The sequence below is a fragment of the Phalacrocorax aristotelis genome, chromosome 3 (assembly GCF_949628215.1).
Source record: "Phalacrocorax aristotelis chromosome 3, bGulAri2.1, whole genome shotgun sequence".
NCBI lineage: Eukaryota > Metazoa > Chordata > Aves > Suliformes > Phalacrocoracidae > Phalacrocorax > Phalacrocorax aristotelis.
The window spans coordinates 83625681-83637961 of record NC_134278.1 but is presented as its reverse complement, the minus strand read 5'-3'; the positions used below and the strand labels follow the sequence as shown (position 1 = coordinate 83637961).

General features: G+C 35.8%; 1 protein-coding gene across 1 annotated transcript in view; it reads right to left on the bottom strand.

Annotated features, from left to right (window-relative positions):
- SLX4IP (SLX4 interacting protein) overlaps positions 1-12281 on the bottom strand; it is a 78475-nt gene that overhangs the window by 64302 nt on the left and 1892 nt on the right. Inside the window, 1 exon segment of the mRNA XM_075088230.1 lies at positions 7948-7996. Within this exon segment, the coding sequence (XP_074944331.1) occupies positions 7948-7974 (27 nt within the window). The 5' untranslated portion in view covers positions 7975-7996.

Genomic DNA, 12281 nt, shown 5'->3' with positions numbered 1-12281 from the left:
CACCAGCCCCTGTTATTCAGTCTGTTTGATGATATACTACAAACACTCAGTACTCAGCACTTGTTTGAGGAGATAATATGTTTTTGTTGATTGCTTTTTCAAATTATGGCCTTCATTTTCAACTTTTGATGTGTCAGACTTACTCCTATCATCTAAATTTTTTGTAAATTACCTGGGACATGGATTGCGACTATGTGACAGTTTAATACCCAGCACAGTAAGAACCAGAGATTTACAGACAAGACCACAAAGGGAATAACTCTTTACAAGCTTGTTTTCCACTACTGAAGAGAACCTTATTACAGCAAGGCAATGCACTATGGTAGTGCTTCTTATATTACTTTCCTTCCTATTTTTATACTATAGGAATGTCAAAATAAAGAAGGGAAAGCTATATACTGCATGACCCTACCAACTGTCAAATCCTAGGATCTTGGTATTGAACAGATCCTCTTTAATGGCCCAAGACTTAGCTCTTTCCCAACTCTTTAGTTCAGCAAATATTTTATGTTCAGAGCTATACACTTCTATCAGCCTTTATCTGTATGATACAAAGCAGGATAAACAACAACCATTTATATTTGGTTCATTATGAGTGCTATTAAATCACTGGCATATTCAATGAACAAAGATGATCCTCTGAGTTTAAAATAGGGGAATATTGGCCTGAACTTGAATGACTATTTTTAACTACATCTTATATAAAACAGTTGTTTCACCTGCTGAGTGGTGTCAGATATGCCAGGCACCTTCCTACTTCCCGGAAACTAAGCAGGGCCTTAGAAAGAGGACCTTGCACGTGGAATAGAGCTGAGTTTAGTTTAGTTATTGCACAGGTTTTTAGAGTAAAATTAGGATAGAAATCTTGCAGTACCTTTACAGATATCCTCAAACCTCAGTCACCAACAACACAAAAATGCTGAGAAAACTATTCTGTGGCTATGTCATATTTTCTTGTGTGGAAACCACCATGTCGTTCTTCCTTACCTCTGTTCTTTTCCTCACTCTCCCTCAAGACTAACAACTATTTTTCACCGAGCATTTGATGCAGCATCTTTACAGTGATTCTCCACTTGAATGTTATTTCATATGTGCATGGCAAGTTACAAAGAAGGAGGAATAAAGTCTTTGTTTTGCTGAGGCTTGTAGATTCAGGATTTCATGCAAGAGGATCTGTCTGTAAAACGTACAGATAGCAGAAATAGCAAAGAAGCCTCAATGAAGCTAAAAAGACAGGAAAATACAAAACCAAGATAGGTGAGACTTGCTCTTAAGGCTTCATAAATGGACCACACTTTCCTAGCAAAGCATACACAGTCAACAGGGAAAGATCCTCTGGAAGCACTCGAATCACTGAAGTTAAGATTTTGGTTCAAAACTGTCTGCACATGATCTAGACCACAAACTATTCTCTTCCCACTTTTCCAAGTGAAAATCTCTCAGCTAACAAATACTGTTTTGTACAGAACTTGCCTTCTGTAATAAGGGTTCTTTTTTGTCAGTTAAGATACCACCTCACTCCAGACTACAGATTGTTTTCCAAATGTGTTTCTGACATGATTATTAAATTTCTTCATTAAATGGGCAACTTTTTGCCTCTTCATTATCACACTACTTGTGGTAATGAAAATGGTGGAGAGGGATTCAGGGTAAAAGACAAAAAACAGCAACACAGAAACAAGCCATGACTTTTCCATATGCAATTTGTTGACATAGTCTGTATGACTGATATAGCATCTCAGAAATTTGTCTTGATTCTAGCTTTTTTCCCCCCTTAAGTTAATATTCAATCCTGATCAGACCATTTTTTTTCAAACTAGATGAGTCCCAGTTTTTAGCACAGAAAAAACACATAATGTTCATCATCGAAGTCTGAAATTAGTCATCTGGAAAATAAATGGCAAAAACCAAACAGAGACATAACTAAAAAAAAATAGTAGGAGCCTGCATGTTAAATTTTAAAGCATGAATTTTTATTTTTAAACAGATGTGGACCAAGAGAAAAATAATATTTTTATATTCCTCCCAAACACACACAAACATTATCCATTCTAGCAAAAGTTTCAATCACAGACATTTGAAATCACTTAATATTTTGGTTTTCTTAAGCATGGTGTCTCACAGTATTTCAAGTTAGAAATATTTCCAGTCAAAAGAGGGAAACTAGTGTAAGAAAAACCACCAGTCAAACTCCCAATCATTTAAGAGTGAATGAACCACCACACACTACCCTACATTCGATTACTTTTTGAGAACCTTTTTCTGCTTTATAATGTAGAATCACACACACCTAAAGTCTAAGTTAATATTTTTTCATAGTTCTATTTTCACTTTATCCATCTTTTCACAGTCCCTGGGTAATCACAAGCCGGCAACACAGGGATTTTCATTTTACTCTTTCCATATTGGAATTAAAAGGAATTAAAAGTGATCTATATTTTATATTTATTACTTGGCTGTATTATTTTCAGTATTTTTCCAACCTAACTTCTTTAGATGTTGACATTATAGACAAACAGACTGCATTTAAAAAAGACAAATAAACTGAACCAAGGAAGGCTGTTTATGAAACAAATTATGTTCTTTGTTAAGCTATAGTGTGCTACCAATATACTCCTACAGGCTCTGATCCAAAGTCCACTGACTTCAGTGAGGTTTGGGTCAGATCCACTATAAAAAGAACTTAATTCAGGCATGGTAAATGAAATCTAAAATGTATCATTTTATTATAAAACACTCCAAGTAACACTGTGAGTAATATTGGTGACTTCTTCACAGCTCATACAGATTTTAGTTCCTTAAACTATTACTAAAAAAGTCTGGAATTTATAGTTTTTACCAACTACATCGTCACAGCTTAATTGAGCAGCTGTCAACTGTTAGAAAATAACTGCATCATCATCCCTTTTAGAAGAACTGGTGTGGGAAGTGAAACACTTACATGGGATCTAAAGTTTCTGGAGTCATGGTAATGAATCTGTTTATCAGGTGACCATGAGTCATCACTTTATCAGCAGTTTAAAGGGTTTTCACAATATCTGAGCATCATCAGTGCTCATGCTTAGCAATGACTGCAACAGAATACTGAAATAAGGTGCAATGTTCTCTGGTACTGTTATTTAAGGAAAAGTTTGCCCACTGAGTCAAGAAAAATACTGCAAAGACATGGTTGAATAAGTGCTGCAGTGAACAAAAAACATCCAGAAAATAAGCCTTTACCTGAGAATTGAAACCAAGCAATAATTTTGCTTTTAAAAATAGATGCCTTTTAAGGAAGTTGTGAACCACATAGATGAGACATAAGGAAAGAATAAAAATATGTTGTCAGTCTCTCTTCTCCCTTTTACTCCACAGTCCAGTCAGAACACACTGATATATCAAATACTCAGATAACTTCCACATATCAGCATCCATCTACATTGTCCAGGGAAGAGACAGGCCACATAAAAACAATACAAAAATTTTTGTATTAAATTTTCATTATACTAACATCAAGAGCAAAAACTACATCACTGCATCATTAAACTGTTTGTACATGACATTACCAGGTATTATGAGACATGGATCCCTTTACCTCCTAGCCTACTAACCACCACCTGAACTCATTGGAAAGAACTGAATGAAGAATTTCACCTACAGTGCAAGCTGAAGCCTCTCCCATGACCTAAAGACATCCAGTGACCCTCACACAGTATCTCTGCTAAGCCCCGAATTTTGCTGGACTCGAAGAGATTGACGCCTGCTTCTCAGTTTCTCATCAATTCCTCCTTCACTGCTGGACTCAGGGGTCAAGCAGGCAGTACCACCAAGATCACCAAGAAGCGGAACAGTGGAGGTGTAAAATATGTTAGTGCTGGTTAGAAATAAGGCATATGGCAAATATCATGGAGATTACATCTTTGAATTAATTACATCTAAAACAATATCACTTGGAATGGTGTGTATTTAGAATTCTATCACTGTCACAGTAGTATAGTGCTCATGATTAGCAAAAACCTAATTTTTTGGCAAAACTGGTACTTTTAAAACTTATCAGATTTATCTGAATTACCAAAAAAAGTAATGCAAGTTGAACCATCCTTTTGTTCCTTATTTGAAGCACTCCCCATGAAAGCAGTGTTTCCGCTATTGATGTTTATCCCGCTGGCTTCCTATTCCTTTTGCTAACACTTTAATCTCTCAACCCTTCATCCACTCATCATTTCCCTAGGCTTGAAAATTAATCTTCTGAGGTCAGTGAGGAAACTTCCATTTACTCCAGGAGGTTTAGAATTAAACTATACACTTAATTTTCCTCCCCCCCGCATCTCCCAACTTCCTCTTTTCTTTCTTCTGGAACTTATTTACTCATCACTTCAGTCATTCCATATCTGGTCCCATGAAACAGAATTCAATACAGAGTTAAAGAAAACTAAATACATGTCCCTCCATCCATTATTATTGTCTTCTGCTTCCTATTTTAAATTCCCCCTGATCCCTTGTTATCTTCTTAAGACATTTAAGCCCTTTTAGACAAGTATCACAGTTTATCCATTCATATAGAAATGAACATCAGAGCCAAGTGAAGTGTGTGATGCTACTCAGTAATAACAATTCCAACCACCTGTCTTTATAGTTGTTCTGAGCACTGCAGCCCTGTAAGTACATACTAGCATATTGTCTGACAGGAAGATCTCTCTCCATTTTCTTCTACATACTGTTAGAGCCTATAATCAACATTCTTTCTATGCACGCTTTCTTTCATGGAGCACTGCTAAGGTATGCAAAGACAGATGTTAAGATCCATTGGTTATAAATCAATATCTTATTGATTACATTAAGATACATCAATATTAAAAAGTAAAGGATGCACACACATGCAAAACAAAGGGGAAAATTGACCACATTACAGTCACACTGTCATTTTTCTGTCCAGTCATATCCAGTACTTTCATCTTTGTTCCCCGTATAAAACAGAAAAATATGCTTACTGCCTCAAAGGAACTTGCAATTTAAAGCAAGCAAAAATCTTGAAGTAGGAGGGTCCAAAAAGTTTCATATACGCCTCCAGCATGCAGTAATTTAAATTAACAACAAGGAACACTGCTGAAAAATCGATTGCAGAGCACGCTGGATGACCACAGGGAACATCAAAACTATAATTATGTGAATCTAAGATATTTGCTAGCAAAAGCCTACAAATCTGAGACAGAACAGAGCTCTTAATTTCTCAAAGTAGGGAATGGCAAAGTAAAAAAAAAAAGCTTCCCTTTGAGAGGAGCTATTGAAATGTAGTAACAACTTAAAGTCTTCAGTGTCTGGCAAATGAACAAATTGCAGAAAATAGTAAATGAAATTTTTCTATTGTAGCCATAAAAATTACTACATTTAGTTTTGCAGTTTGGCATGAATAAAGTCAATTTGCACAATTCTGGAAGAGTAATTCTTTCTAGTTTGTCCAAAGTTTGAAACAAGGCCCTAGTGATATTATTTTTCAAATCCATATAGAGGTCATGATTTTGCTTTAAGCCTCACCAATTAAAGTTAAGATTTATTTCTCAGAACAGCAGTAAAATATTTTAGCAACATGCACAGAAAGCTCAATTAAATTCATGTGTCTTATTTTCCAGATTTGGCGGTATTGTACCACGCAGCACTTTATGAAGTATCAATATTCCCTAAAATTGAAAATTGATGATCAAATTAACTTGCAAAAAATATTATCTATTGCACATCACAACACTATGGCATCCAGTCACTTGGCAAGCAAAGAAAGTGTTTAGGACCTAACTGCAGTTTTTGTATTAAGGTTTAAAGCCATTTTACTGCATCAATTCTTTTATTTCAATTGCTCTTAATTGCCATAAAACCAAGCTTACGATCACATTTCAAAAATAGGCCAACTGCTCCCTCTGCTGAAAATAATTGACCATTACATTGGAGGTACAGGGATTCTCATATAAAATATATGTTGTTAAGAAGCAAAGCCATTAAACACATTATAGGTGTTTTCCTCTTAATTGTGTTCCAGTCAGCTAAGACTTGAAAGACTGATAAGCTGTACTTTTGGCTCTCACCAAAAAAATTAACATACACATGCTTACAAAATCTAAAACTTAAAAGTAGAGAACGTAGAAGACGAGGCGTGCATTAAACATTTTCAGACTCAGTAAAATACCTTTATCAATTTCACATATGAGGAACCTAAATGTAAGAACATAGCATTTTCTATACTCCACCCCTGCAGAGAAGAATTAAAAGGCAGAAAATATTTTCATGGAGAATCTTCTGCACCAGGATCTTTCTTGAAAAATGTATGTGAAAGTCAAACAGCGTTAAAAAAGGGAATGTTCACATAAAACACAAATCCAGTGAATGTAAAGAGGCAAAAATTCACACAGAAACCCTAAACTAACGAATAAAATGTTACGCATCTGTGCACAAGGTGAATTCCAATCAACTTTTCACATTATATATGTGATACATTTTAGTCAAGGCAAGTTGATATTCAGCATTTAGTACAGGCAAAACTTATCCCAATTTCTCAAATACTATCAGAAAGAAAATAAAGTTTTCTCTGTGATATTGCTTACCTACAAATCCATGCTCAGTGAAAACCTATCCATTCGCTCAGATAGTCACTGATGTTAAACTACTTCAGGATTACCAGGGTACATGCTAAATACTGGTAAAGTGTTTATGCTGAATCAGGAGGCTGTAATAAGGCAGGTCAGTAATCAAATATCTTAAGGCTGTTTACCCAGTGAAGGTATTTTAATTCACACCACTTGTTTTCTTGAGCACTTAAATTAACATTGATGATATCAAGAGTTCTCAGCTGAGAAAAAAATGCCTTCAGCCTCAGCCACTGTTGTTACCCACATCAGTGGCAAATAGAATATCAGCTAAAGTGTGCTCAGAATCATAGCTGTTTCTCCTAACTCCTATATCAATTCAGAAGCAGTGAATAATACAGACATGACACTGTCAATTTAAAGTTTACAATCACATTAAACAGTAAAATATTTAAAGCAACGTCCCAATAAATGACAGCAGTTTTCCCTGGAAAATAACACATAGCACACAAAAAGTAAGCATTTGGTCTGCTTGTTGAATAGGTTGGTTACCCACAAAACCAAGCTTCAACAGCTTCCACAGCCTGATCAGGCAGGGAGGTTTTTGTAGCTGCCCTCCAAAAAGCCCAAGCTAATCCACAGACGAAAAAGCATCTTCTGTTAAGAAAATTCCTGGAAAAAGTATTTCCAAGAGAAATTGTTGTGCTAACATAGAAACAGGAGAGAAGGTCCAAAAGAGAAGGTTTCACAATTTTTACTGAACAATTAGTTTTATTTATTGATAAGCTGATATAGTTACAGTAGAATTACGAAGTGCTATGTTCATTACAGAATGTTTTGAAAAGCATTATCCTTCACACAAAACCAAAAGTCAGAGGCTGTTTGCAAAATAAACTGCAATGGCATTTTACTGGGTGTAAGACAACTAAACCCTGAAAATGAGAAAAGAGGCAAAAAAAAAAAAAAGATGTAAATAAAGAGTCAAGTATCATAAAGAGTTTACCCCTTAAACCAGAAACTCTGATATTACCGGGGAAGTGCACAAATAATATTGCAAGATTACAGCAAGAGAAGAATCAACCCTAAATTTTATTTCAGGTAGTAAATACTGTTTTACTGAAAATTCATGCAGGTTTTTAATTTTAACTACACAACTAATGACTTTTAGCGACAGGATTTTAATCTTCAGCTGACCTCAGACACACTCTCCCATGACACAGCAGCGATTCAAGAAGTTTGTTTCCAGAAAGACAGAAAGGTGATACAAAATATGCTACTATGACCAGAAACCTGAAGGATGCACCTCTTCATCATTAACTTTAAAACGAATGTACACACAGTCTAAGCAGTGTTACAGATTTTTTTTAAATGAAAGCTATGACATTCTACTTACCTTAATGACAAATTTGTTGGATGCCATGAGAGGTCAGTGTAAGCTGGTCCTACAAAAATATCAATTAAAAGTGATCAGCACTATAGAAAAATTCAGATCTCTCTGCCAACTGAGGATTTTTAAAATCTATTACTCATCTTTTTCATTATTTCTGTTCTTCAAGCCCTATACTCTGCTTTAAGAAAATCAAGGAAAACTCTTATTTAAAGGAGAATTACTCAGCTACCTGATGGGTTTCTTTTAGTGAACCTTGAAACTGTTCATGAACTTAGCATCCAACACATGAAATATGTAATCAGAACTATTTTTCAGACCAGTACCAAGACAGAGACAAACCTACCTAACTTACCCTCAAGAGGCCTTCCAGAGAGCAGCAAACTAAACTTGGGATTTTCCTTTACTACTCCCTCCACCACAGGTCCTTATGTATACAGCCCCTTGCCTAGCTTCTCTTTCAAAATAATATCTTCACATAAAATCCCTTTGCGTAGCTTTAAGAAAGAAAGAAAAAGAGGGAAGAAAACACATGAAATTTTTAAAAGTATTGTTTTCAAGAAAAAGCAATCTTAATACATGAAGTAATACCTACTTTAGTCAAGAGAGTCCTCAAACCCCTCTACGTAAAGTTCATCCCTTACTATCTTATAGATACTCCATTTCTACTTATCTGGGGAGCCCACAACAGCCTGAATACAACAATGGCCCTATATAAATAATATCCTCCGTCATGCGCTCTTAACAGGGCTCAACAACAAAGCAAATTGCAAAATTTGCTTTCAGAATTTTGCTTCAGAATTGAGACACCCATTCACTACCTGTGGTTCTAGTAATCAGTAGTATCAGAGTTTAAACCAGTTCAAGAACAAAGCACAACCAATTCTTTTTATCAGAAACTATGGCTTCTGGTGCAGTTAGTATGCATATATCTGTGTATATATATACACACACAAACATATGTATATTAATGCTTTAGACTACACACATAAAGCAATGTAACCTGAGCATTATTGTGGTTGCACAAAAGTGAAGTGAACTTCAGACATCCTTTTCTCTTCCTTAACCCTAACAGGATTTAGACTGCTGAATTTGGGATATTGCATGAGGTACATTTAGCTACAGAGGCCCCGTCCCTGCTTCAGACCATTCCAAGCAAGTAAGGAAGCATTAATTCATGCTGGAAGTTAAACACACCCTCTCCCCCCTTAGAAGAATACCATATCACACTTGAATGACTACAAGTCCAGTCACCTTCCACAGTTATTTCAGGTTTTTAACTGCCTTTTTTTTTTCCAAATTGACAATGACTACAGTCACAGCACTGGGGAAATTAATTATTCTCCACATAAATGAGCGCTAAACATTCACTTGTCAAAAGGTAGAAGATTAGGTTAAGTTCATGAAAGTCTTTCCAGGTAACCCCACAATGCTGGGATTCAGAAAAGGCATGGAAGGGGCCCTACGGTGTCAAACTAATACCTTCAAAAAAAGAGGAATGAAAAAATTAAGATATGTTCTATTTTCACACAGGATAGGAACAGAGGCAACAGACAAGGAAGAGACTTGGATTGGAGAGAACACCAGGTGAACAAGGGCCTCAGTATACTGGCAGAGGATAAGAGCACCCAAACAATACAGTTCAAGCTTCAAAATCAAGACAAAAAACAAGGTCAGTAGCTGCTGCCTGCAATAGACAACCTGCAACAGAAACTACTATGAGAGCTGCCTTTTATACACTTAAGTTTCCTAAAGGATTAGTCTCTTAATAAGATTGACAAATCTGGTGAATTTTGTAAGAGATGCTATAGGGAAATAGTAAAAATGCAGTAAGACGTACCCGTTTCTCACAGCATACTTTAGGTTATTGTAAAGCACTGTGATAGAGCTGTCAAAATTTAAGGATACACGTCAGGGTGGTGATGTGTGTCTCCGTCAGGCACTACACTCATGCATTTCAAAATGCAGTCATTATCTTTATTTAACTTCAAAAAAGTGGCAAACAAGATAAAGGCCCACTTTACAACTACATAGCATAGCACAGATAATTTAGATCTTAAGATCCAACAGTAATAATTTTGAACTAAACAAACACTTCTATGCAGTTCTTCCATTCCAAATACCCAAATGCTCAGACCTGAGCTTTCAAAACAACTACAAGAAAATGTGAAAGTAACAAGGGCACAATTCCATATATCAGCACCAAGAAAACTCCCAATTACTTTTTTTTTCCCCCTGTCTATCATAGCAATATCCAAGGATTAAGTAAACATTGAGAAGTAAAACAGTTGTTACTGCAACCAGGCTAAAATGAGTTTGAACCGAGAACCATTCTGCAAGTAACTACTGAAAATAAACTTTAATATAGCTAATAAAATGTTTCAGCTACATTCTGAAAAAGGTCAAAGTTAGAGCTTTTATCAGCTGCACAGTAATCAGAAAGTTGTATAGAGCAAATTGCATTTTCAAATAACAGTCATGCGGACAGAAGCTGGAATACCATGTCTTGTGCCACAGGGCTACCATTGTTCCTCGCACAAAACAGCCCTAGAAACTTTTCTATATTATCAGAGTATATTTTGTCAACTTTATTGATAGCAATTTCGAGAAACACAATGTAAGGAACAGTGCTCTGGTCCACTTGGAACATGATATTTCAATTCAGTCAGGTAGTAAGGTGCTACTCTAGAGAAGTAAACATACCAGAACAACTATAAGAAGAACCTTAGTTGGAGATAGAAATCAGAAATTCTTGAAACAGCAGCTGCTAGACCTAGGTCAGAAGAGATGCAAAAGAGAAATGGCAGCCACCAAGAGAAAGGCAACTGGACTTCTCAGTTCCCTGTAATACAACATCGTATTCTTGGTGTTTGAGGACTCCAAGGAAGGACTATCCACCCCATCATGCAAAACCAAAAAAGCAAATAATGATATATATCACAGCCATTTCAAAACACCACAAAACCTGGGCATGTACAACTCATCAGATTCTCTTAGAAAAAAGAAATATTAAAACAGCATTTCAGGATTGGGTTTTCAATTTTAATGAAAGGCTAGCATCTAAAGCTTTTCTCATGATCCCTACCTCCTCCCCTCAAAAACAACAAAAAAATTTAAAAAATAGGAAAAAAAGTAGTCAAGAAACAGCAAGAAGCAGGACAGTGTTAAATGTTATAGTCTCTTTGCCAAGTAGCTAGAATCATAACCCAAAGTTAAGAAATCTGTAATTACAAACACAATCTGCTGTGGAACATACCACCAACTAAGGGCTCCTGCAAAAGCAATGATAATATTAAACAAACCTAACATTTACACAGAATTACCTGTACCTTGGGATATGGTAGAACACAAGGTACTTTGCCTCATGCTTCCAGGAAAATAGTTCACCTAGATTGTACGCCACTTTTGAACTGAAGAACAATATTTGGACTGCTAAATATTTTTTCATTAATCTTTACAGTAGCAATAATATGAATAAGAGTTGCAACAAAACATGCCAGAGCATCATCTCTTCTCCAAACGCTCAAGTCCTGCTTGAGAACAAAGCTCAGGGATGAATCAGCTGAATTTATTCTGGCATCACCAACCTCTTTTTCATAACAATTTGCCATCCAGAATACTAGTATTGCAACAAGTCTGCTACTACTGATGTGAGAAGGACTGCTGGCAGGCAGAAATCCTCTCCAAATCCAATTTACAAAATAATAGAAGAAAAGAAAAAAAAGTGAAAAAAGATGCACAAGAAAAGTTACCTTTGGTTAAATTTGCTCTCCATGGGAGTAAGCTGACTTTAGGAGTCTGTGAATTAGCCCATTCTTTGTATTAACGATATAGATAAGACAATGAAATACAGCAGACAGAATAAATGTAAGCAAATCTTTAGAAAACCATAAAGAATACATCTAAGGTGTGAACCATCATGAAAGTCCCTGAACTGTCACAGATGGAAAAATACCCAATACTAAGACACCAGAAAATGAGGAAAAAACACCCATCAATTGTACAAGAAATAAGCCAGCAAGCCCCAAAATACTTTGCCATTTTCTATGCTGAAAGAAAACCACAGAAGAGACAGATCTATTACAACTGCTACTATTTGGTAACAAGACTCTGTTTTATGGAATACTGTATCTGTTGTAAACTAATGCAAACCTCTAAAGTAAACTGTACATAAGAAAATGCAAAGATAGGCAAATAAGGCAGAAAAACTTCTCTCAGAAACTATATATGTTTATATTTTTTTAAAAAAAGGTCTTTATATGGTATTTAAGAGTTTCAACATCTACAAGTTTGATAGACAGCCTGTACAAAAAAAACAGGATCTAGATTTAAATGCATAG